A 27257-nucleotide genomic window follows, 5' to 3' on the forward strand; every position below is an offset into this window, starting at 1 on the left:
ATGCTTAAGCCGAAATACTTTGCTAGGCAAACTTTAGAATTTTATATTGTAGTTGAGGTTGTTCCTTAGTTTATTATGTTATCCCAAGAATGCCCTATAGAATCATATAATTGGAGGCTGCGACGGGAATGCCCTATAGAATCATATAATTGGAGGTTACGACCGATATCGTGGAGTAAGTATAGTGTAGGTTAGTTTAGGTCTTTAATTTTTTTTATTTTTCACTTTCCTTTGTTTAGGTAAGGACAACCTCTAACTTTTTTTGTGTTTATTTTAATTTTGTGTGTTTTGCCTCAATTTAAAGTATTTTTGAAAGTCAACTAGATCATGCAATTGTGACTTTCACGGGACTTGAAAAATGCGTAGTATCTTCTCTTCGGGTCAAATGAACCTCCTTACTTGGAATCTCTGGTGCAGTCAGTTTTAGAGTCTAAATATATTTTCAAAAGGAAAATTCATTTTTTAAACAGTGACTTGACACCGAAACCAGTGGCGACTCAGAAAAATCCTTTGAAACACATTCTTTCGTCACTTTTTAAATGAAAACCTTTTGAGCTTTAAACGCACTTTTATTCATTTTAGAGGGTTGGTAAAGTGAAAAAAGGGGTGTGACCTACGGTATTATTAATTTGCTGGTATTCCATAGTTGGATATTTCATAATATTCTTAAAAGGGTCATATGTGTGAGTGACAAGGATATCGTGCCTTTATTCTATTTAATAAATGAATTACTACATTCATTGTTCTAATGACGATAAAAAGAACAACAAGTAGCATATTCTATCTTTTTTTAATTATCCCATTCATACTTACACAACAATAAATGAAGTCAAACATTTGTGAAAAACATTTATTATACGAAAACCAACTAGTTAAGAAAAAAATGGTCTTTGAAAACCCATGTGCTGAAAATTAAAGGCTCGAAGAAATAGAGGACAACGAATTAAAGCGCTATGTTGGATAGATATGATATTTTCACCTTAAATTTAAGATTTTGGTTTTGCGTCTAAGAAGATAGTGGGGTATACATAGAATTTTTGTTAGCGGGGTCGTATTTAAATAAATAAGTATTATCTAATATCATTTTTCCATAAGTTGAAATGAAAGCCTTGGTCCAATTGTGTAATTGGATATTTTTGCAAAGGGAAGTGTCGGTTCAATTCTCTTTGGCCTCAAAGTTTTAACAAAAATACTAAAATAGAAGAGCAATTATCACTTCTAGCCATCCGAAAAAAACTAATGACAATCAGTAGGCACAAAATACACCATATAATTCATAGCCCAAAACCAATTACAAGGGCTAGCAATTGCAACTAAAAAACCAGCGGCCACCTAATCTTTTTGTAAAGTATCTGAAAACACTATTTACATTAGTTTGAACTTCCTTTTGCATTGGGAACCTTAGTTTTTTATTCAATTCCTTTTACGTCCATAAAAACGTTCCTTTTAGGTTTTAGGATTTTTTGTTTTGTTTTGTTTTGTTTTGTTTTGTTTGTTATGACACACGAAAAATCATTAATTTTTTAAGTTTTGAACACTTTCATCTCCTTTTTTTTTTTTTTTTTTGGATAAAATTTGAGCACTTTCACCTCTGCAACTTTCAAACTCTTCCTATTACACATAAATTATAAATTTTTTTATCTTTTACTAAGAGCCTAAATTTTTTATTGATCTAATCTAAAAAGAAATATGATATAAGAAGAAAAAGAAGATGGTGATGTATACATTGTACACACAATATACATATTTTATACTAGTATAAAGTGTATATACACTTTTTATACATTATAAAATAATATATACACTTCTTATGCATTGCAGAATAATATATACACTTTTTATATATCGTAGAACAATATATATACTTTGGATACTCTAAAACACATAGAATACACTAAACATATTTTAGGGGTACACCAAAAAATATAAGATACATTTTATATACAAAAATTATACAATATATTAGTGTATAAATTATTTTTAAATAAGAAAGTACGACATTCTTTTGGAAACAAACTAAAAAGAAAAGTACGACACATAAATTGGAGCAAAATGAGTACTATATTCACTTATGGAGTAGCTAGTATAAGGAAGAAGAGACAAAAAAAAATGTACAATCTGGGCTCACACCCCAAGGAGCTAGGTGTTATCCTGGCACAAGGATCGGTAACTAATTTCATAGCTCAAACTCTCACAATCCATATAGGTTAGGTAAACAATTTTACCGTCGTTTCAAGACTCCCGAAAAAAAAGAAAAAACAAAAGAACTGCATGGACGCGGGATGCCTTGTGCACTAGGTTGTCCTTTTAAACTCGCGATCTATATAGGTTACATGGTAATAACTTGACCGTCGTTTCAAAACTCCAGAAAAAGAAGAAGAGACAAACATGAAGAAGAAAGAAAAGAAGTTTACCAGAGTGTAAAAAGTGTGAAGATCATCTCCTCCAATATCAACCCTAGGTTGGTTGACAACTTGTGAAGGCCTCAATCCACAGCCATTGTAGACCTGCTCCGTATTATTGTAAACAGCACTAAAGTCTACAGACCTTGTGAATGAATCCAATACATCTCCTATTACACCAGATACTATTAAAGGATCTAGTCTTGACATTTTAATGGTGTGGAAAGTTTTACAAATTTAGCTCAATTGTTTTTCTTGCATGAGCTAATACTGTTCATGACTATAGGAGGAGCTAGCTATTGCTATTTATGTCTTTCTTTACCATCTCAAGAATCTAAACTTTTTGAAGCTTTTCTCTAATGGAAAAAACATATTCTGCTCAATTGTAGGTTTGTATAGCTTTGTTTGACAACTACAAGTTATAAGAAAATAAACAGACCCTTTAGCCATGCATGGATTATTGTAATAACGGCCTCCTCAAAGAAGAATTAACTAAAATATTAGGTGGATGTATAATAATCTCTCCTCCGATCCACGATAAGTGACTATTTTATTTTTATTTTTTTTATTTTGATCCAAAATAAATATCCATTTACATAATTAAGAAGGAACAAATTTTATTTTTCCAAAATTTGCCGTTATTTTACATATTCCAATATGTCAAGGTAACAATTAATTAAAATTAATTTAGTGAATATATCTTTTTTTAGGAGTTTGTATTTTCTTAATGGGTGTGCCAAAGGTAAAATAGTCATTTATTGTAGACCGGAGGGAGTATATATAATTCATGTATAATATGTATATAACCATATATAATCAATATATAATGTATGTATACCGACTAAAAAATAAATAATAAATCCGGCCGGCTATTTGTGTAAAGATACGGTAACATAAATGACACTCATCCAGTAAAATATTCGCCCTGGTATTTACCGATATTTACGCGAAGCTGCTCAATGATAAACATGTGTATCTCAGTCGGATTTTATTGTTTAACGATAATTAAGTGATATATATTATTACTTTTATAATTTGTAACCGCCAAAGTTAAATTTTTTGGTTTAATCGCATTGGGTCCTCATCCCTTTTCCCTCTGAGTTTATCAAGGCACCTTAATTTCTTCTCTGCGTTTTACTTTTACTAATTGTTCGAAATTTTGTTAAATAATGAGGATCACTATAACTATATAACGCCCCTCGAAACCAAAAACAAAGATGATTTATGTGATCATAGTATTATAAATGTGATTATTATGATCTGAGCTCTAAAGATTTGTGTGGTCATCTTTTTTTAAAGGTTAAATTGTAAGAGAATATATTTTTATTTATTTAATTATATCTTAAATATATGTGATTATTATGATCCGAGCGTTGTTAGAAAATACGACATCTACATCTAGGCCTCTCTTAACCTATTGTATGTTTGGGGTCTGAAAGATGATGAATGAGCAAATTACACTATTAATCATCGGGTATCCCTTTTTTCGTATCACTTTGTTTAGTAAATAACTTTCTTTTTATTCTTCTTGCAATTGATGAACCTTTTAGATTGCGATCTAAATATTCTTTTTGAACAAACAAAAAATCTTATGAGAAAATTAACGTTAATGGTCTAATATTTTATAAGCAAACTAGCTAACGTCCATGTGCGATGCACGGGCCTAATTGTTGCTTTTTGTTTTTAAAAGATATTGTATAGCCACTCTCAAAACAATAATCGAAAAAATATATATTCTTTGTACATTTTGTGTATATATATATTACATATATATTACATGTTATATACAAAAATTATATAAATTTTATACACATTTTCGGCTATCAAATGTAATTCTGACGCAGACTAAAATTGAAAAAAGACCTCATTTTTATTGTTTTCTTACTTTTAATATTTCTTGCTCTAATGCTAATTACACACTTTATTCTCCTTTAAGGAAAGAAGAAAGAAAATAGGATGATAACTAATAGATTCATGTTTACAAGTATTATTTTTTTTATCTTTTGTGTTGTGTGCATTTTTAGTTTTTTTGAAATCATATTACTATACCAATCATTTTGTAATACTGTCGAAGTCTGACATTTTATTATAACAAAATACTTCAAGTACAAGTTAGAGTATTTCTATATAGGTTTTACACTTCTTTTTTTAAAAAATAGTTCTGCACCACCAAACTTAAAATTGATTATAAAAAAATAATTAAAAAGTGAGTTGAAAAATAAGTCGTAATGTACTTTCTCATTGTTTAAATTAAATAATATATAGTTGTACTCTTTTAGTATTTTCAATTGTGTTAATGCATTGCTTTGCTTTTTATATTAATCAAAATTTGAATAATAAAATATATTAATTTTATTTCCAAATGGTTGATGCAAAAATGTTTTTTGTTCTTTGAAATAATAATCGTGATTTTAATTTATTGAAAAAATAATAATAATAAGTAAACTTGTATTTTGTTCTAGTTTAAAGACATATCTGAATAATTCATTAAAAATAAATAAATTTTTCTATCACAGTTTTTTTTTTCTAGTTTCATTTGATATGATTGAGATACTCTAGGGTGTAGTACCACTTTCTTTACTATAATTATTTGTTGAGCATTTTTTAAAAATAGTTAATTTTATATTTATGTATTTTAAAATTTATATAATGTTAAATTCTTTATTAAACACAGAGGAAGTACCCAACTAACTTTGATTATATAGGAAGAAGTATAATCCAACATAATGATACTTCTCATGATGCCTAATATATAATACAGAAAACAATTTCCCAAATTAGTTGTCTTAATTTTTTTGTTTAGAATATTCTCAAATCATGTTTTATAGAGGGAATTATTTTTGTATAATTTGAACAAATTTCAATATCCTTTTAATAAAAAAGGGACTTGAAATAATATTTTATTCTTAAATATGTTTTCCCTGATTTTATAAAGTGTTCCAATTGAAATTGCAATTTAATGAGAATTTGTATAAAATGATATCAAATGATATTAATATAAGAACATCTTAATAAAATCTACATAAATTATTGCCACTTTTTTTAATATTCTTTACCAAAAATACTCAGTACATAAAACAAATAAAATAATTTTTCTTAAGGAGATAATAGAATTCTTATATATAAATGTATGTTACCACAGTATGTTTTTAATCAAATGAACATTTAAATTATTAAAATTACCTAACAAATAATTTTTCTAGTTAAAAATACTTATATTTTTTAAAGAAGCAACGTTACTTTTGGTTTTCTCGGTCATTAGGAACTCACAGGCCACAACCAAGCTTTTGAGCCTATTATACAAGCAAACAATGCAGTTATATTTTTGAAATGACCATAATGCCCTTGGTCGACCTCCCCTTCTCTCTTCTATATAAGTATAAATATAAATATAAATAATAGATAATAGAAATGATATGAACAAACATAGATAAAAATCTAACTTTCTCCCAAAGGAATAATTTTCCAAGAGCTATAGTTTCACTAACTCATTATAGAGTCAAAATCTATAAAGTAAATCAGCCCAATGCAAGATTCATAGAAAATGATTGCTTGACTAACATATTGGGGTTGCTTAGCCCAAAAAGTAGTTTAGAATAGTAGAAGATATACTTGCTTTTCTACGATTTTTTTAAAGTTAAAACTTGAAAATGGATGCATATGCCTTCTTTATAACCACATATGCTATTCTATAAATCTTTTGAATAATATAGATGGGAAAGAGGAGGAAAAAAAAAAAAAAGATGTCCACGTGTCATCTTTATCACCACAAATGCCTAAAAGACCTCTAGATTCCAACTTCCAAGGGATAAGAGACATAATCAAAATGTTTTCTTTATTTATTGGGGTTTTAATTAATGAAGCCAAAAATTGTGAGAGGAAAAGGGTAAAAATTTCTTCTATTATTCCAGCTAATTAGGAGGTATGGATACGAAGTTACCTACCTATACTATATATATATTGAAAACACATTTATCACTTTTCTTTGGATTCCTTAAAATTATATTGTGTATCCGTATTTATTACTTGTATACAAAATCATGATAAAAGAAGGAATCCTTAAATTTAGGAATTAAACTGTACCCCCAAATTTCCCACATCTATCGGCTAAATTATCCCCTACAATCACGATTTTTTTCCTTCAAAAAGTCTTCAAACGAGTACTACTTACCAAAAGTGCAGCTTATAGCTTCATATCAAACTAGTCTTAGGGTACGCGCGTTGCACGTGTACCCTATCACAATAAGTATAAGTATAAAAAAAATTGAGTTATAAAATAAAGAGTAAAATCCAAAAAATAAAAAGTATTTACCATATATAGCTAATCCAATAAAGAAAAACTGCAAAAAAAAAAAAGGAAGTTCTCGGTCATTAATCATTACACCCAACTTAAGAAAATTTATAGTTTTATAGTTATATCAAATCAATTTCATAAGGATTCATGTTTGTTTTTCAGTTACCAAAACTTGTACTCACTACAAATGATGCTTGTTTAAATTCTACGAACTTTATTGATCGATTAAATTTTGATTTATATAACTAATTCTCAAAATTACAACGAATAAGAAAATAATTTATATAACAATTTAATAACTAAGAGTCAATTTTTTAAATTATGTCAAAAATTTAACCATTGATTTAATTATAGTCAAAATTTCAAATATTAGAAAAATAATTAAATAACAATAATAATGAAGAGTACCTCCTAAGGATGTCATTAGATCTTGTAAAATAAAACTTGTTCGACAACCATCATTATGATTTTTGTGATTCTTTTTCTGTATCAAACATCCTACTCATATTTAAGCTTCTAATTATCTCATAAAAATGCTAAATTATATTGTTTGAACACAACCATTAATTGTGAAATATTAAGATATTATGCACGAAAAACAGAAATCTTAATAGCACAATGCTTCAACATAACCCCGATTTAGGTCAACTAATTTTTATTAATTTAGCAAGTTTTGCTATATATAAATACGAAAGTACCTCTAGTCATGAATACAAAATTTTAAAAGCCACATAAAAAGTAATATTAAGATGTTATTTTATTTTTATTATTTTGTTGTATTGATAATCTTGAATGAATATTCATACTTATTAAACAAAAATGTCATGATAAACATAACATAACATTTTTCGAGTTTTTAATTTGTTAAGGATCCTAATATTTTTTCTTTTTTTTTTAAACCCCTCCCAAATTAAGAGGATCTATAGTGTTTTCACACTTCCCCTCCAGCGTGACTCGAACCCAAGACCTAACGGTCGTGAGTGAATGTACTTTTACCAACTGAGCAAGTCTCACTTGTCTGAACCTAATTTTGGAATGATAATTGCGAGGTTTTCCTATTAAAGAAAAATTAATTATTTTTTTGACTCTTTAATTAAAGAAAGCCCTAATTCGAAAAGGGCAAAATATAAAGACTCCTAAATATAGATGAAGTTGAAAGTGAAAGAAACTTTCTTTGTACGAATTGAAAGCGATTTGAAATTCTAGAATTGAAAGGAATTGAAAATAAATATTATAAATATTAAAGGAATAATAAAATAATGACTATTCCTAAATAATAGGGAGTTAATTAAATCACTATTATTAAATATTAAAAAAATAATAAAATAACTATGCTGTATAATATAAGCTCTACTTTAAAAGGGTAAAAAAACGAACGATATTTCGCTAAGCGCCTTCCTGATTTTAATATAGTATAGATAATCATAGTATCTCACAATTGCCCAACTTGTTTATTGCTTCAACTTTCTAAAAGTCCGAGTATTCTAAGGTAATTGTAAAATAATGAATTATTCCTTTTATCCTAGCATTTATTTTCTATTGAAAGTGGTCCACTTGATTTATATTTTATACATTAACAAAAGTCTGATGGATCCTTCTTCTTAAGTTAACTCGTTCAACTATATCATTCTCTGCATTCTTGATTTATATAACTTTTTTTTATAGCAATCTTCCCAAATTGCTATCTCTTCACTAAAATCTTATGGGTTTGAACTTCAATTTGTAGCTGCTCTCTTCAATGATAGGTAAAAAATCTGAATTATATGATATTTGTATCATATTTGTTTTAGAATTGTATCACAACTGTATCAAAATTATATGTGACTTGTATCTGATAAATTAATACCCAAAACAATTATAATACTATTATGTTAAATTTTTAGTGTAGAGTTGTGATTGAAACTTGAAAAAGATGAAGATTACAAATGTATCTCAATTTTTCAGAAATCCATTTGCGATTGTATTATAATTGTATATGTATCATAAATATTGTAGGAATTGTATTACAAATATATGATAATTGTATATTCATTATATATTGTTACGAGCAATTGTGAGTTCATGACGAATTTCATATTTTGTATCACAAATATATGATAATCGTATATTAATTTATTAGTATTGCATCAGGTATTGTTTTGGGTATTACAACTTGTTTGGATAATTATTACGTATCGTTTCATAATGTATCGTATCGTACTGTATTGTATTGTATTGTATCGTTTGATAAATACAATGTTTGGATAGATTGTGTCGTTTGCCACCGTTTCATGATATCACACACCAGCAATATAAACAATAAACTTGCAATATTATAAAGAAAAATTATGACACATGATAAAATTACTATATAAAAAAGTATGGTAAATGATAAAATAAAATTATTTAATAATAATGAAGGGTGAGATTGAGATAAAAAGACAAGATAAGGGCGCGACCACACCAGATCGGCCGTTACATAAAGTGGTACATTTAGACGTTATGTAACGACGGATTTAACGATACGATACAATAAAATTTAAGTAACAATCAAAACAAACATTGTATTTAAAGTAATAATACGATACAATACAATGGGTAACAACCATCCAAACAAGTTGTTAATGTACCATATACAAGTTAGACACAATTGTGATACAAGTATAATACAATTATGTTTTAGGCATTGATGTATGATGTATCTGATACAATTCAAATATAATTATGATACAATTATGATATAATTATTAGAAGCGAATTCAGCGTGGTAGTTATGGATTCATATGAACCCATAACTTTCGACGCTAAATAGAAATTTATGTGTAAAAATTTATTAAAATTGCGAAAATAATAGGTTTGAACCCATAACTTTAAAAATATAATGGGTTCAATGTCAAAAATCTTAAAAGTTGAACCCATAGAGTTTAAATCTTGGATCCACCTCTGATAATTATCATACAATTCCTGCAAGTTCTTCTTTTTGTGTTTCAATATGAAATTTCATCTAAAACCAACTATATACTTAACTAATCTCCCTCAAAATTTAGATATAAACTGCAAAGCATATTCTCAATCATTTGCAAGAATATCCAATCTTAATAAACCACAAAATCTAAAAATATGAATATCGAATTCAAAGCTTTTTAATGGAACGACATTGAGAATAATTTTGGCAATGATCTGAATGTTTCTTCATTTTCAGTGGTGTCCAGTCTCCCGGCAAAAGTACGATACAATTGGCGATTTTTTAATAATATTAAGTTGTCGATAATGGTGGGAAGAGAGAAGATAGAGATTTTTGGCGTAGATTAAAGAATTTTGATGTAAAAAAAAATGAGAAAGAAAAGGAGAGGGTAAAAAAGAAAGGATATAATTGAATTCCTTAATTGAAGGCACTAATAATGGGGTGGGGACCTTTTAAGAAGCAATTATACAATTTGTAAGAAAAATCTAGATACTTATTAAAAAAATACAAAACATAGAAAAAATAGGTAAATAAGTTTCTAATATAGTATAGCTAGGTAAAAATCCTAAGAAAATTTGAGTCACATATATTGCAACATTAAATAAGCTTCTCTTATATTAAGGCCGATTTAACATTTGATATTGTTGGGCTAAATCAAGTCAAAGATACTTTTAATATAAATAATTATATTGTATGATAATATTTTCTTTAGGCTTCCAATCTTTTCATCTATCAATGTGAGATTTTGTTCGCACATCCAACAATCTACCCCTTCAAACTAAGTTCCACGTGGCCCATTACCACGATCTACGGGTCTCCCCACAAACCAGTTTCACGTGGCCCTTACTACGATCCGCGGGTCAATTATCGAGATTCATTATGTGTCACCCACATCGTTAGAGTATTTATGGCAATCAAAGTTCGCAACTAGCTTTTTCTTTTTTTGTGCGTGTCTCTAAGCTCGTAAGGGTAAGCAAAACGAGCACAGGACCATCACTCTGCCATCGCCATACTCGACCCACTGAACATGTGCTCTTATAGCAATTGTTGAGCTCAATTAGTCCGAAGTGGTGTGATATTGTCCGCTTTTGGTCAAGCTCGCACAGGTTTTCCTAAAAGGTCTCACACCATTAAGAAATTCTTACACCTTATATAGAGGCTCCTAATCTTTTCAACTATTAATGTAGGATTTTATTCGCACACCCAATAGCTATTATTTTTTAGTGAACGACGTTTTTTGGTCACTTCAATTTCACATAGTCGTATATTCTTGATTTAATACTTTTTTTTTCACTTCCCTTTCCTTTGATTCTCTTTGTTGGACTTGTTGCTCCTTTTGTGACTCAAACTCATAACATGTGATCGTACGCGGGGTGCAAGCAACTCCTCGTAGACCGGGTGCTATTGCTAATCATATGAGTAACCCTTCTTGTCAAATGAACGAGGTTCAATTATTAGCTTGGACAGCTTACTGATATTCTATAGAAAGGAGACGCTGTTGTTTTTAAGGAGTGCATGGCACATTAATCAATTGGTGAGATAGACAGAAGAGGAAAGAAAGAATATTTATAGTTTATTTTCTGCGTTTGGAAACCTAAGAATAAACTATTTGCAGGATACCCTCTTGAGTTTTTGTGGCCATAAATTAATAGCAGAGATCTGTCAATTCAGTTTAGTGGACCTGCTGACCAATATAATATTCTTGGATCAGAAATTCGAATGTGACAAGTTGGAGCAACCCTTGGCGCAATTTCTTTTGAGCACGAGACCATTGGCCGACTCTGCGGGTGGACTTTTTATTTAACCAAAATTTGATTTGTTTATAGGATGATCATTATTAATATATTATTTTTTTTTTAAATATACATATTTATATATGGAATTTTGTCGAACTTTACCGGTGTCGGTGACTCATCTACCTATTGCATAGGTCCGTCTCTGATTTCCATTTCCCTTTTATTTAATAAAAAAATAGGAGTCTTGTCCGAATCAGTTTACACGCATTTTAATTATTCTATCGAGCAATTTCTATCTTTTACTTACATATGTATTGAGTAATTTTGTGCACCAGAACTTAATCAAGCAATTAGAAGCGAAGTCAGAATTTAAAATTTATGAATTCTGAACTTGTCGTTGAACATATAGTTTGTTTTATACACATTTAATCGATTTCAAATACAAACACAGAAGCTATTGAATTCCTCTGAATCTAAATCATCTAGTGATTTTTGCTTTTGCTGGATTTCAAATGATATTTTGCTATGATATTCATGTCACTTCAAAATTGACCAGTGGTCACACGCACCAGGAATATTCATCTTTAAATGCTAAACGAAAAACAATCACTATGTTGCTTACTTGGGTACGTACGTAAATGATTCTTCCTTAGCCAAAACGTTGTCCAACCGATATTTTCGTGTGTCACAGTGCGGACTCTAATATTGTACTCTCTCTGTTCACTTTTACTTATTCACTATATTAAAAATATATTTTTATTTTTATTTGTCCACTATACTAAATCAAAAAAAGATAATCTTTATTTCTGTTTGTCATTAACTACTTATTCCCCAAATTATTTCCCAAGACTTTTGAAAATGCTATCATTATTATAGGTAAAATTATAAAATATATATTTCATTTATTATTTCTTAAGGAGTGTGAAATGTTCAAAGTAAACAACTAAAAGTGAACGGAGGGAGTACTTGTTAAAAAGGCTTATGCCTTAGGCCCCTATTTTTGGGGAGCCACCATTTTAGGAATAATAGGTTTATAGGTATTTAAATAAAATAAAATTTAGGACTTTTAGTACAAAAGTATACTTTTTCATATAAAAGGAAAGAATTTTTTATATATATGTAAATAAAATAAGCGTTTGACTTACTCAAAAATGGGTAGTATGAATAATTCTTTTAAGGTCTGAATTAGAATTGATTTGATAAGGAAAATAGTACAAGTAGAAAATACTATATACTCAATCAAATAAAAAGTCTCGATTCTTTTCCATATACTTATATTGCTTATTGAATAGTGGTAACGTTTCCTATAATAATTGCTTCAACGGAAAGAAATTTTTAAAATTAAATTGATAAAAAATTTGCTAAGATCAACAATGCCTCAAGAAATATTAAATGGGTTGGCTATAGTATCAATTAAAAAGTTGGAAAAAATAGATTATAAAAAATTATTAACAACTTTACATTTCAGAAAGTTAGAAGAATAGACCTCAAATAAAAATATATAATATATATTATTTTTTTACAATTTAAGCCTCATATTAAACTTTAGCTTTAGGCCTCACATGTGCTTGAGCTCCACTGATGTGTCGAAGCTTCTTGTAACTGGACAATTATCTCTCAGATTATATCAAAGCATTTTTGTGAACTTTATCAAAATACAAAACAATAGAACCAAAATTTGAGATATTTACACACACATTATGTCTGTGAATCTCCAATGATAAAGAAGTAACTTGTAGTTGAATATCCATTTTGATTTTTCTTTGGTGTTGTGTTGAATATGCAAGTATACGACCATAGTTCTAAACGTTGTATTTGTTTGTCAAAATAAGTGAGCAATATTGGACTAGGCAATTAATAGATGTCAATATTGAACTAATCAATACATCTACTCCAAGTAACAGAATTATCCTCAGGTATTTATTATCAACAGATTTACAGTGAATCAACACCAACAATTAAGTCATGCATTTTTTTATCAACAACGGATCTCTTCCCCAACTAACTTCCAAGTTTGGCGCCTATCCTTTTAAGTTGCTGCAATAACAACAAAAAAAAATTCCAGTATAATCCCAACAAGTTCAGTCTAGAAAGAATAGCGCGTACGCAAATCTTATCCCTACTTTAAATATAGAGAGGTTGTTTACGATAGATCCTCGGATAACGAGAGACGAAAAGAAAAGCAGTAGCACGAAGCAGTAACAACAACGAAAATGCAAGAAAACAAAGCAAAAAGAACAACGAGTAGTAATAGAAATCTAATAATAATAGAATACAAGACTAACACTACTACTCTTGACTACCTATTAGCCTACTACCTTGATTTTCGACCTCTCACACCTTCCTATCAAGGGTCATGCCCTCGATAAGCTGAAGCAACGTAATATCTTGCCTAATCACCCCTCCTCAATATTTCTTTGGCCTACCCCTCATTTCTGTCACTTTCATCTTCTTGACATGTGAGTTCTTGACTGGCCAACATTCAGCATCATACAACATAGTCGATCTAACCACCACTCTGTAGAACTTGCAGTTTAGATGGCACATTCTTATCATATAAAACACCGGATGCGATCCTACACTTCACTCACTCCGCTTCAATACGATGTGTAACATCTCATCAATATTTATGTTCCCTTGGATAATAGATGCAAAGTTCTTGAAACTATCTCTCTTAGGGATAACTTGTGTATCAAGCCCCACATCTACGCCCGCTTCACTGGTCTCGTAACTAAACTTCCACTCCAAGTATTTTGTCTTGGTCTTACTCAACTTGAAACCCTTTAGACTCCAGGGTCTTTCTCCAAACCTCTAATCGCGCGTTAAACACTACCTCGCGTCTCGTCAATCAGTACAATATCATCTACAAATAACATACACCATGGCACCTCCTTTTGAATCTGGCGCGACAGTGTGTCTATCGCCAAGGCAAATAAAAACGGGCCGAGAGTTGACCCCTGGTGCAACCCAATCACAATTGAAAAGTGGTCCTAACCCCCCCCCCCCCCCAACCACCACCACCACCACCACCACCGTCCTCACCCGGATCTTAGCTATATCATACATGTCCTTAATCATCCTAGTGTAAACAACATGAAGTTCACCTTTAGCTTCCAAACATCTTCATAGAACCTCCTTTAGGACTTTGACGTAAGCCTTCTCTAAATCAATGAACACCATATGCAAGTCCCTCTTCCTTTTCCTATACACAGCTCCACCAACCTCCTTACAAGGTGAATGGCTTACGTAGCCAAACATCCCGGCATAAATATGAATTGATTTTCGAAAATAGATACACTTTTCCTTGCCCTTGCCCTCGCTTTCGCTACCCTCTCCCAAACTTTCATAGTGTGGCTTAGCAGTTTAATACTCCTATAGTTGTTGCAATTTTAGATATCACCCTTGTTCTTGTACAACGGAATCATCGTACTACACCTCCATTCTCCAGGCATCATCTTCATCCTAAAAATAACGTTAAATAACCCAGCGAGTCATTTCAAGCCTGCCCTATCCATGCTCTTCCAAAGTTCCATAGGAATTTCATCTAATCTGGTCGCTCACGTGAAATCATTTAGGGGTCTTGATTCACGTAACTAGTGGTGTGTTAGCATTTAAGCACAATTCCAGTAATATGATCTTTTTTAAATAAAGCAGCAGAATGCGCTGCCGAGACCTTGGTTATTCACGTTGCAATCGCCCTTTGCAAAGGTTGTAACCTACATTTTTGTACAAGTTCATCTTTGGACATCTCCATTGAAACGGCAGGAGACTTACCTTTCGCAAAGCTTCTCGTGTTTGTTTCATAGCAATGTTGGACAAGTTCACGACCAAAATTCCTCCATTCTTAACCTAAGGTCTCGGATAAGAAACTCATGATAAGGAGCCTCTCCACTAGGCGACGCAACTTGGCATTAGTCAGGGTCGGTAGGTGGCTGATAACAAATGGTTAAACCTCCTCTTCAGAACGGTTAAACCATCATTTCTGTTTATTTTAGTCAGATTACTATACCTATGTCCTTAACTTTTTCAATTAATAAGCTTCAAACTCACTTCTTTCTTCATATTCTCGAGGAAACGTGTTCTAAGAGTACCTCTGTAATTGTTCATATATCCGTAAACCTCAGTAGCATCTTTCAATTAAGAAATTAACCACTGTTCAATGATTTTACCAGGATCATCCATCAGCTAAGGCCTGCATAAAGTCAAGTTATAAACATCAACAAATGCTTATAGATAAACAAATACAATCAAGACGAATCATTCACCTCCGTAAAAACGCAAACTAACTACCCAAAGAGGGAATTATAATCCATTCCTTTCGAACCATTGCGTACTAACTACCCAAAGTGGGAATACTGATCCTTCCTTTCGAACCGTAGCGTAAATGCTTCACCATTGGGTCTTTTTAGGTAAAGGTAGTGCGGTCATGTAACTGCGTTTTTACCTTGGACTAAGGGCAAACTCAAGTTTTTGGACAGCTAGAATGGGTATTCTAATTACAACTAATACACTTCACGAGAGTTTCAAATTCAACATCAGAAGATAAGATTGAAACTCACCATTGAATACCATAATAGCGAGACACCGATTTAGAATAAATAGCTCTTCACATGCTCTTTGATTTATCTACAATCCCGTTTAGACTACTGTTTTTACATCTAGCGGTCATAAGGAAATTCCATGTCGTTCTCTGTTACTTTGAATGGTTGAGGATGTTGGCCAGAGCAATAGAGATTCCACATCTTAAAATAAGATCTCTCCAGATTCCGTACCTAATGATGCATAGAAAGAACCAGTGTTTAAGTAAAGCATAGCACAATCATAACGCGGTTCAGCAAATCTTAAGGTACTTGACGTCAATAAGCATTGAAATATAACCGTCGTGTATCATGGTGTTGGATCACTCACCCAGCGTCCTGTGTCAAACAGAGGGCAACTCAGACGAACAGCCTTGAGTCTATTGGTGAGATCTTGGAGCTTGGGACGATTCAGTGCCAGTGACACTGCCTTCTCTTCATACTCCTTCATACTGTAAAATGTAAAGCAAGTAAAATTGATCAAGCCCAAAAAGGTAGACACACAGATAAGAAAATAAGCCATCCTTCTCTTTGTTTCAACACGAGTCGTCCCCATCTGAGACTAGCTTTATATGATTTAAACTAGGTAGATGCCCTTTCCACAATGCAATTTTTGCAAGCAGAATAAAATTATTCTAAATTGTTCAGTCTTACTGTAAGTATGGTTTTTTATTTTGAAGAAAAAAATATTAAAAGTAAACTGCCGGCCATACAAGATCAGAGTTCACATGTATCAAGAATAAGAGCTAAAATACAATTCAGTGGAAATGTCAACTTAAGAAAGAAACATGTTTGCAAATTGCAAGGGTCCAAAACATCATAGAAGCAGGCAAGTCCAAAACAGGTACCTGCTAACAACCATCTCCTCACCGACCCCTGTGGCCAAACACAACGAACCAGCAACTCTAGTTGCCATTTTCTCAAGGGGAAGGGTGATCATCGGTAGACCAGCCCAGAGTACATCTGTTCCAGTGGTATGTGCATTACAGAGTGGCCTATGAGAAAAAAGAAACAAAATTCATCAGTATGAGTTGAACGGACACAGAATACTGAAAAGGAAAGATGCAACAAAGTTTGTAGTGTTCTAACGTGTCGAGGCAAAGATCTGCCAAGGAGCTGCGTCTGATGTGCTCTTGTTTCATTGCAACATCTGTAAAAATAATTTGATCTGGCTGCACACCTTGTGCAGCAGCATCTGGAAAAAAAATAAAACACTATTAAGGATATTCCCCATACATAGAATAATGTTTTAAAAGCCTCATCAGACAAAGCTTATAGTAATAGAAGTTATGTGAAAGGGATACATACGTGCACGAACCCTCATCTCTCCTGCAGCTGGAAATCTGAGAAGCCAAAGAGCACTGTTTGGTACACGCTTAAGAATATTGCACCTGCAACATCGAACTCGAGACTATAGCACAACTGGACATAGAGAACAGTATACCAACAACAAAGGCATCTGAATACTACCATGTCTTAAAAATCTCAGGATCCATCTTGTAGAGCTGATTAAAACAAGCAAAAATGAACTTGTCCTCTGGCAGCCCATAATCCGAGCGTCTGGGTTGGCAGCTTGGATCTAACACGTCAAGGTTTCTCTAGACAGTGGCAAGAAACCCATCAACATTTCAAAAGAGAGATATTACAAATAATTCAAGATAAGAATCTCAGAAGTTTGAGCTCAAGAACTTACTTGCTTATAATCATTGACAAAATAACAATGGGGGAGATGGACAAGCTTCTCTGAGTAAATATGTGAGTACCGCGTAGGTGATACAAACTACCAAGTATAAAGGAGAAGCAATGTCAAGGACAAGAAAGAAGGGAAAACAAAGTGAAGTCTAAATGTGTGAGTACTGTGTAGTTGAAATAAACTGGCATGTGTACAACAAAAGCATGTCAAGAACATAATATACCTCGTCAGAAACCAAATAATGTATGTAGTTAGCTCCAGTAGTTCCAGGGAACCCCATATATGAAACCTGGATGGGAGCAGGCTGCATTGCAAAGATCTCATTTCGGGCTCCCTACAAAACATAAATAGAAGATTAAAGATGAGCAATGCCAGAATTGTTACCTTTCTCTAAAAACAAAACAAAAACAAAAGAGATGAGCAATGTCAGATAATTACCAAAACTTATCAGCCTAGAATGCAAAGCAATGCACCAGCAGATAATTTTAGCAACGGAAAAGGTGAAAGAAGTAATACTTCAGTGATGCTCAAAACAATAAATACAAGGTCTTATGGCAACAAAGCACATGAGACTGTCCAGAATTTCTGTAGTTAGGCAATGACAAAATGTGAGATAACATTTTCCAAATACTCATAGCCCGAGGTCATGCTTATCCAAGTTTGATCCTGATCTTCACATTTCAGAAGAATATTCCCAACAAATATCGTTCCACTTTTATTCCTTTTCTTCTTTACCAAGTTGCATTCACAAATAAATGAATATCAGCTACAGAATAAGAAAATGATCCCATTAAGATTAACAAGATTAGGAACCGATATCTTACCTTTGTATAACCGTTGAGATTGATTAAGATCTGTATTTGATCCTCATTAATCATCCTAGCTATCACATCGGATGTCAAGGACGATACATCAATAAAATGCTCTGCTTCTGACTGGATGCGGAGTCTCCACTCAGTGCCATCATTTGGACTCAAAGCATAGCAGAACACCTGGAAATAAGAGTCTTTGTAGAATTAGCAGGAAACAGGAAGGGTGGATCCGTAATAGCACCAATGAATGATAAATTGTCCAAACCTCAACATTTTCTCTATCGTGCATGCCGAACACTGAACCCATCAGATGTGATAATGGGTGGTTGCCAAAATCACTACTCACGTATCTAGACGCATTTAAAAAATCTCATTATACAGTAACAGTAGTGTTCGAGGAAGATGGAAGCAAGTAGAGAGCTGGTCAGAGACTTACCCAACCCTAAGCCGACCACTCCTGCCACCACCCTTTATTGGCAATGGAGGAGGATGACTGAAAGGAGGAAGTGAGAAGCGAGCTGCAATTACAGAGCAGTGCTGGGCATACTTGCAACTGTATAATCAAAGGAGAGGGTTAGTTACAAAATCTATATCATTCTTTTGCATAGGATCCAAAAGAAAATTGCTCACCTGATCTCTAGAGCTAGCAGTGGATCGAGAGGGTAAGCAATTGCATGGAAAGGCTGTACACTTGGGATAACTGACATCTAAGATAACGTTGCAATGGAGCAAATAATCAAGGAAAACAGGAATCAGTACCACAGGGATCAACATATGGCTTACAACACCAACATCTATGACTGAATGAGAGGCTGAAATACCTTAATCTGTTTTCTCAGGATCCCCTCAACTTCAATAAACATCTTCTCTCGATCATCCCAATCACAGACACACTAGGAAGTATGAAGTCAAACATAATGAGTATGCTAGAAAAAAGAATACCAATGTCTTATGAAGCTAACTAGTGTTCCTCATGCACGAGATGCGCATGGAAATTACCTTAAGTTAACTACAACACTAGGTACTAGACTTATCTTAAGCATTTCCTCCGAAACTAGTAAATTGGCATCAGAGGTAGAATGAGCACAAGACAGATCAAACAGGCTCAACATAAAGCTTCATAAGAACTGAGGAAAAAAGAGCACGGCATGAAACTGTCATCTATATAAACAAAGTAGTTCAGTGTTTGACAACTATCTTCAAGCACAGTCCATTAACAGATATATTATCTTATGAGCTTAACATTTGCAGGTAAAGTTTATCAAGCTGACACAAGGTAAGAAATATACATGCTCTTTGATAAACCTGGCCTACGAAAACATTGGTAACTAATGGGTGAAGATACCTGTAACGTGTGAAGAAGATTACAAGTTGCTTCTGGGAAGTCAGGACGTAGCATCAGAGCTTGTCTATAGCTTTTTATAGCTGCTTCCACATTTCCACTACAGAAGATTTAACAAAAGCATAACAACCAAGCAAAATGGACATATACAAATGTGTGAGAAAGGACTATCAACTGTTTGCAGCTTGTGAACTACAATGAACCTGTCCTTGTAAGATGAGGCCAAATTTGCATGAGCCTCCGCCATATTTGGTCTAATAGTAATGGCTCGCATATAGTCCTGAATAGCTTCATTAACTCTACCAATCTCCTTGTATGTGTTACCTCTATTGACTAGTCCATCAGCTGCCATGGGATCGATCCTGAGTACCTCATTGTAGCAAGATATGGCTTCTGCATAATTACCCTATAAGTTGCCAAAAGAAATTATCATTTGTCTGGTCAAAATCCTGACAGGAGAACTCCCTAATTTGCCAAGAGAATAATCCCCTCTAGCTATCTTTCCAACCGCATACAACCCTTCAAACAGCTTTTCTTTCACAGGCATGAAAATTAATCATTCTTCAAGAATCACATAAAAACATGTACCTGCTGCTTGTATATTATGGCTAAATTGTTAAAAGGAGCTGAAAGCCCAGTTGTCACAGCTAAAGTTGCCTTGTAACACTGTGCAGCGGCACTTGACATGTTCCTGCAGAATTAGGAATGACAACTCTGAAAATCACTTGATTTGAGTGCTTCCTCACTTCCATATCCCCAAAAAGGGAGTAAAAACAAAAGAAAATAATTATGCAATTAAGCACACCCTACCACTCCATATAAATGTTTCCAAGATTAGTCAGTGCTTGAGGATGGTTAGGTTGAAGTGAGAGGCATTGCTGCATGCACCAACCGGAAAGATTACTAAAATAGCAAAATAGAGAAAAATGAAAGCAAACATCCATCCAAAAGTGAATATAACTTACACGATAGCAATGAATTGCTTCCTCAACCCTACCAGCATCTTTCAAAGCATTACCCTAAAAGCAACAGAGTGGGAAGAATGGATAATTAATACCCAAAGAAATTAATTTTTTACTGCAAAACTATGCAGAAGATGAAATAAAGGCCCACCAGATTGTTATATGCCTCCAAGAATCCAGCATCACAGGTAATAGCTCTCCTATAATTAAGCATGGCCATTTCCAGGTTACCTTGTTCATAGTACACAGTAGCTAAGTTGCCTGCACATTTTTTACATAGCTAATGATCAATCCCATCACGGAGCACTAGTAACCTATGGATTGTTTGCCCCAAAGATAAAGAAGAATTCAGTTGTAGGCTTATATGACTTGTTTTAGAAAAAATGAGAAGCACCACCAATGCAATAACATCTCAATTTTTGTCCTTTTGAGAGCTGTTGACAGTTATCACCAAGATCCCTCCCTCCTTTTTTTTTTTTTTTTGGGGGGGGGGGGGGAGCTAATTTACAGAATTTCAAGCTTATATGATTTTCATGCTACTTTATCCTTCACCTCAATTACAACAGAGCATCAACTACATGGGAAAAATGGAAACTCGAGGTTTTAGCATATTGACAAAATGACTGCAATGCTCAAGATGAAAGCAATATGATTTATCCCCAAGAAAAAAGAGGCAAGCAGTATGATGTGATCATTCCGTGCAAAGACGTCGACAAATACATTTACTAAAAGAAAAGACATCTATACATACAGATGAGTATTGTACAAATGAACTTCACCCTAAGCAACTTCATAGCAATTGATATGAAGCTAAGACCGAGAAAGGAGCACTTACCAAAAGCCATTGCATAGTCTGGTCGCACAAGGAGAGCACGCTGGTAACACATAATGGCCTCCTGCAGCATTCCCAGAGCCTGGAAAATGCAAGGAAGAAACACATGTCCCAAATTCTTACCCCGGCACTTGCACCACAGACCATATTAGCACAAAGCAGAAGGTCTTACCTTATACACGTTTCCCATGTTCAAATATGCATCTGAGAAATTTGGTTTTAGCTTCACGGCTTCCTGGATATGAAAAGGTTGAATCACAAAAATAGTGAGTAAACTTAATAGCCAAAACAAATCCAAAACTCTGGATTTAATAACGTAATATGCGAAATGATTTAAGGTATTCCATACCTTGTAGTACTGTAATGCCCTGTTAAGATCACCTGCATCCATGAAGAGGCTAGCAAGATTGGACCATGCAACGGAAAATGTAGGTTGTATACGTAGTGCCTCCACATAACAATTGTATGCCTAAAACAAAACCAATAATCAAGACCACAGAAATCAATCAGCATAACAGCCAGCAAAGCGTAGTAAACAGAAACGCACATGAGATGCACCTCAAGACTGAAAGATCTGTTAAAGAATAATAAAATTCGATAATGCATGAGTATACCTAACTCAGACATATGTGTAGACAATGTACAAAGTTAACGTACACAACCATCCCAAAACCACACGTAAAATGTATGTATGTATGTATGTATGTATATATATATATATATATAAAAGGTAAGAAAGTCTCAGTATTTTACCTCTTGCACTAACCCTTGTGCTTTCATCAGATTCCCAAGATTGCTATGTGCATCAACCTAGAAAGAACACAAGTGAGTTAAGAAACAAACATATAAGGACGCAAATCATCTGAACTGTTAAAAAGAAGCCAAAAAAAATAGGTAATCTCGAATACCAGACGAGGATTTAAAGCTAGCGCCTGACGGCAACATTGGGCTGCCTCACTCAGCCTTCCTTTCCTCATATATGCACCAGCTAGATTTGACCAAGCGTCAGCAAAATTGGGACGCAGCTGCAACACAAATTTTGACTTAGATTATGTCATCCAACAATAATGAACCATAAGTATTTCATAGAAAATACCTTTACTGTATTACTATATCAAGGTTTTAATGTACCAAAAGCCAAACTTGCAAATTTATAGTTGGGAAACATGTCCCCTTAATTCTTGGGAAAGAGAGATTCCTGTCGCGATGGAAAATGAAAGGTCTTGTTTCGGGTTCCGTAAAAAAGAAAAGGACAATGGAAATTTTCCAGGACCCAAATTGACCTGTATAAATTCTTTTCTATCCAAATTGCCCATATATATATTTTTTTATAACCAGATAGACACTAATATATTCGAGTGAGCTCTATTTTAAAAGGTAGAATTTTTTTAATCATTGGGAATTAGCCAGTTATCAGACAGGAAATTCCTCTTTGAACAAAATTGTTAAGCATATACAAAAAGAAAGGTCACTTTAGGTGTTAAAAGCCAAAACCCTAGAATGTATAACATAAAAGAACAAGTAACTTGTAGCAGCTTTGCATTAGATACAGGACTTATTAGTTGTTTTCCATAGTGGCGATTAAATGGTTGGAGACAAAGAATGGAAAAGGACCCATGGCCGCAGCCAACAAGACCTCGACAATCTAAAAACAGTTGCCTCAAACCCTAAAGTCTGTAAGCACCACAGACTTAAGTCATGCTATTAACCATCGTTATAAGCAGGATAAATGAAAATCATTACATTCTGATAAAGCAAATGAAGATGCATACAAACCTCTATTGCAATCAAATAATAGCGTATTGCAACATCGATATTGTCTTTTTCCTGCATACAATAGAAGCCAAATAAATCATATCAATGTTCAATCACAAAAACAAAAATTTAGCAACTAGGAGCACTAATACAACCATACCTTCCAAGCATTTGCCATATTTCCATAGCACTCAGCAAAGTGTGGGTTAACGCGGAGGGCTTCTTCATTTTTTGCAATGCACGTATCAAAATCATGCAACTAAAACAAAGAAAATTCAAATGCTTTACTTAAATCTATGGGCATAAATACACGCAAGATAAAGGAGGCACCATGAATATAAAGCACTGTCCAAGAAAACATACCTGATAATATATGGCCCCCAAAAGAAGAAGATTATCAGTGCGCTGGGGATTTCTCTCATACACTGCCTTGCTATGCTCTAGAGCCTGTTTATAGTTTCCAGCTTTGTAGTTCTGATGAGCAAGAGTTAAAAGTGTGTCCTCGTCAACTGTGGCACAAGAAATACAGATGTCAAAAGAAATATATATAGAGAGAGAGAGAGAAAGAGTGTGCATGTACCAGCAATGCGTGCATAACAAAATATTCAGCTGACAGCAGACTCCACGACCTAAAAGTGAATATTGTAATTATATATATCAACCTTGTAGCTATCTGAAAACCTAAAGTTGATGACAATTAAAAGCCCTCAAGTCATGATTCAATGAATCAATGACTCCAATTTTTCTTTTCTCCTTTTTTTGTCCTTGATAAGGACATAAGGTTTCAATTCTTTAAAAGTGGAAAATCATTAAAAATATTGAATATGATATTTTTAATTAACATGTTACTCGCAATTAAAACTCTCAAGAATTAAGAAACTTTTATTATATCATGTAACTCAAAACTACTATCGTACGAAACCTCTTGTACATTGTCAATCCAACAAATTTAAACAAAGCTAATTTTCTTATCTTTCTTGTCAGCATAGTAGTACCAGAGCCTCTGAAATGTTGGTATTAACTTAACTAGCTTCTGCCACCAGAGAATAATGCTGCCTTCTCGGCTAAAAATCTTCTCCCTTTTATAATTTTTCTATTATTGTATCTTTTCACTCAACATTTAGTGGCAGTCCTATTCCCAGGGAGCATTGTAGCAACACAGCGCCTCTTTTCGGGATCCTTCTTGCAGCCTTTTGACCACTTTCTCAACCTTTCTTCAATGACATACCAGGCAAAAAAATCCCCAAACTTCTTTATACACTCTTTGTCACATCTTATGTGAAAAAAGTCAATATTTGGGAAGTCAAATAGTTTCTTCTTTGACTACAATTTTCTCAACCTCTTTTTAAGTATTTTGAATTATTAAGTATGCTGACTTATGGTACGTTTCACATAGTTTATAAATATGTGAATTTTATTTCAAAAGACTTGAAGAATCTATGCCAAATTTACACAGAACTGTTTGGATGTCCAAAGATCTCAATTTTATCCTATCAGTGGTTAATTTAACTAAGGCATCTATCATTGTTGGACACAAGTATCAATAATAATGACATCAGTCAACCCAAGCCCATGGCCATTACCTATCCGCATGATAAATTGGAATTAAAAGCAAACCTAGTTATGCTAATTCCCGTAATACCACCAAGTCCTCCAACAGCTGAATCCGTACTCACCCTTAGCCTCCTCCACCTCATTCTCTTACTCTCTGTCTAACATGATGCTGTTATTTCTCGAGAAGTAAGACGACAAACTAGTCTTCTTCATTTTTTTCCCTTATGCTCTTCAACTTACTGCTAACCAAGTAACCATAATTTGTTGGAGAAATTCGACACAGGCCTTACACCAAATGTTAGTTTCAAGTTGACACAATTTTGAGGACGAAGTTGGAGTCCTTGTAAAATAGGTTTCGATATGTAAAAGTCATGAATTTTCTTTAAGCTTCTACCCAGTTCTTTGGATGCTTTTGCATCCATTGAACTGCACAAATCAGCTTGCTTCCTATTTTTTTGAGCCTTTGTTGTGACCATTCACTTGAATGCAGAACTGAAGAAGTCTATGTGCACAACAAAAACAATAGATTTTGCTGCTATGTCCATTTGATTTGAATGAAGAAACAACGTTCAAACACAAATTGTATGATGAACAATAACCTCCTCATGTTGGACAGTCTGGGAAGAGAGAAACCAAAGATGCTTTGAAGAGAAATCCAACAACATTCAAAAGATAAAGATGAAATGTTTAGCTCTATTTTATTTTTGGTGTAAAGGAAAACTTTTGGAGGATAGTGTATCCATTTTAGATGCCTTAGACTCGTTGTAAGAGAACAAGGCAGAAAAGAGCCCTTTTTGTGTAGTTTTGTATGGGCACTTACATTGTAATTATGGGTGACTTCACAATTTTAGTGAAGTCTTTACATGAATATACAAATATGTTACCTTTTCAAAAAAAAAATAACCTCCTCATGTTTATAATATTACCCCATCAGTAACTAGAGTTATTTGTACTACCTTATTTCATTGGTTAAAAGTTATGCATGCTTATACATCTCCCGGAAGTTGCTACTATAAATTATAGTTACTAGTGGTGGTTCACGTTAATCTCCTGATACTCACTTAACCGTTATAGTGATGACCACCAAAACTCAAAGACAACAACTAGTCTCAAACAAGTTGGAGTCAGCTATATGAATCTCACGGGCCACTTTATTCATCCCAATATTATGTAAACATAAAATAAAAAGTACTAGAAGTTCTATATAGCAAGGACCAAAACCCAAAGGCAACAATAGAATGATACAAAAACTAAATAAATTTCTACACAACATTATTATTTCGAGACAAAATCCCTGCCACTCAATTTCTGCACTTCAAAAATTCTCTAGTCTATACTCAAAATCATCTTCTTATTCATCTCCCACACTAACAAATTCGTAATTCAAATCCTCAAAACATCAAATTCAACTTAAAGACATAATCTTTAACCACAAAACATCTCAATTTGAAACTTAACATATCAACCAAATAAAAATTAAAAGTAAAAAGCTTCAAATTCAACTTAAAGACATAATCATTAACCACAGAACATCTCAATTTTCTGAACTAAACATATCAACCAAAAAATAAATAAAAGTAAAAAACTTGAATAATTCTTTTACCTTCTCGAGACAACTCGGACTTGATATTGACGGAGGACAAAGCCGATTCAGTGTAAAACGGAAAAGACGAATCTGTCCTCGGATCGCCGACGGTGACTCCATCGTGTGAAACCCTAGAGATCAGCAACTGCTGCTGATACTGCTGCCGAGGATCGCTTTGCAGCGACAACATCATAGTTTAACACATACACACACACTTTCTACCAATTTCACACAAAAAAAAAACAAAAAAAAAATGTAAAAAACAGGAAGATTTCGTAGCAGGAATTGGCAGCGGAAAATATATGTGAAAAAAATAAGGAGAATTTCCTTTTTCTTCGTCTGAATTTGCTCTGGTTACTACAAACAGCGACTCTTCTGCTTTATTAATGTTACGAGCTCTGCTCCCATTGCGTAGTGGGTGAAAAGACTTTATTAGCCTCGTATAATTGACTGACACTTAGGGCGGAACATTATTTTGTCTTTGGTTTTGGTCGGTTTGAGTTGACCATTTATTATTTTGCCTAAATATTGCGTGATTCTGTCGCTGATTATGCTTACCTAAATCCATGTACGGGTATTTATTCAATTACATATTGTCTATTGTATGCCATCAACTATTTATTTTATTTTAAAAATAAATTAATATTTTCAAAAGAAAAAGAGATACTAATTCACTTATTTGAATTAGCATTACGTATAATTTATAATTAAAAGGTGTATTGTACTATGTAGACACAAATAGTAAGTCAAACATAGTTGGACAAAATTG

At 33.1% G+C, this 27257-nt stretch overlaps 2 protein-coding genes across 2 annotated transcripts in view; both read right to left on the reverse strand.

Annotated features, from left to right (window-relative positions):
- Positions 1-2662, reverse strand: part of LOC142167789 (protein VERNALIZATION 3-like) — a 319167-nt gene extending 316505 nt beyond the window's left edge. Inside the window, exon 1 of the mRNA XM_075227686.1 lies at positions 2415-2662. Within this exon, the coding sequence (XP_075083787.1) occupies positions 2415-2612 (198 nt within the window). The 5' untranslated portion in view covers positions 2613-2662. The remainder of the gene's footprint in view (positions 1-2414) is intronic.
- A 13181-nt stretch (positions 2663-15843) lies between these two features.
- Positions 15844-26972, reverse strand: LOC107820440 (putative UDP-N-acetylglucosamine--peptide N-acetylglucosaminyltransferase SEC). The gene is made up of 28 exons (XM_016646726.2): positions 26507-26972; positions 23713-23858; positions 23510-23608; positions 23371-23421; positions 22503-22619; positions 22348-22404; positions 21944-22063; positions 21767-21829; positions 21598-21676; positions 20914-21023; positions 20766-20819; positions 20611-20678; positions 20389-20491; positions 20004-20206; positions 19804-19900; positions 19280-19351; positions 19089-19165; positions 18895-19011; positions 18724-18808; positions 18471-18638; positions 17870-17980; positions 17647-17733; positions 17424-17551; positions 17262-17344; positions 17043-17148; positions 16802-16948; positions 16285-16405; positions 15844-16148 (listed from the first exon to the last, which is right to left on the reverse strand). The coding sequence occupies exons 1-28, from the start codon at positions 26679-26681 to the stop codon at positions 16035-16037; spliced, it is 2958 nt and encodes a 985-aa protein (XP_016502212.1). The 5' UTR covers positions 26682-26972; the 3' UTR covers positions 15844-16034.
- Positions 26973-27257: the final 285 nt, after the last annotated feature.

The sequence above is a fragment of the Nicotiana tabacum genome, chromosome 13 (genome assembly GCF_000715075.1).
Source record: "Nicotiana tabacum cultivar K326 chromosome 13, ASM71507v2, whole genome shotgun sequence".
Classification (NCBI taxonomy): Eukaryota; Viridiplantae; Streptophyta; class Magnoliopsida; order Solanales; family Solanaceae; genus Nicotiana; species Nicotiana tabacum.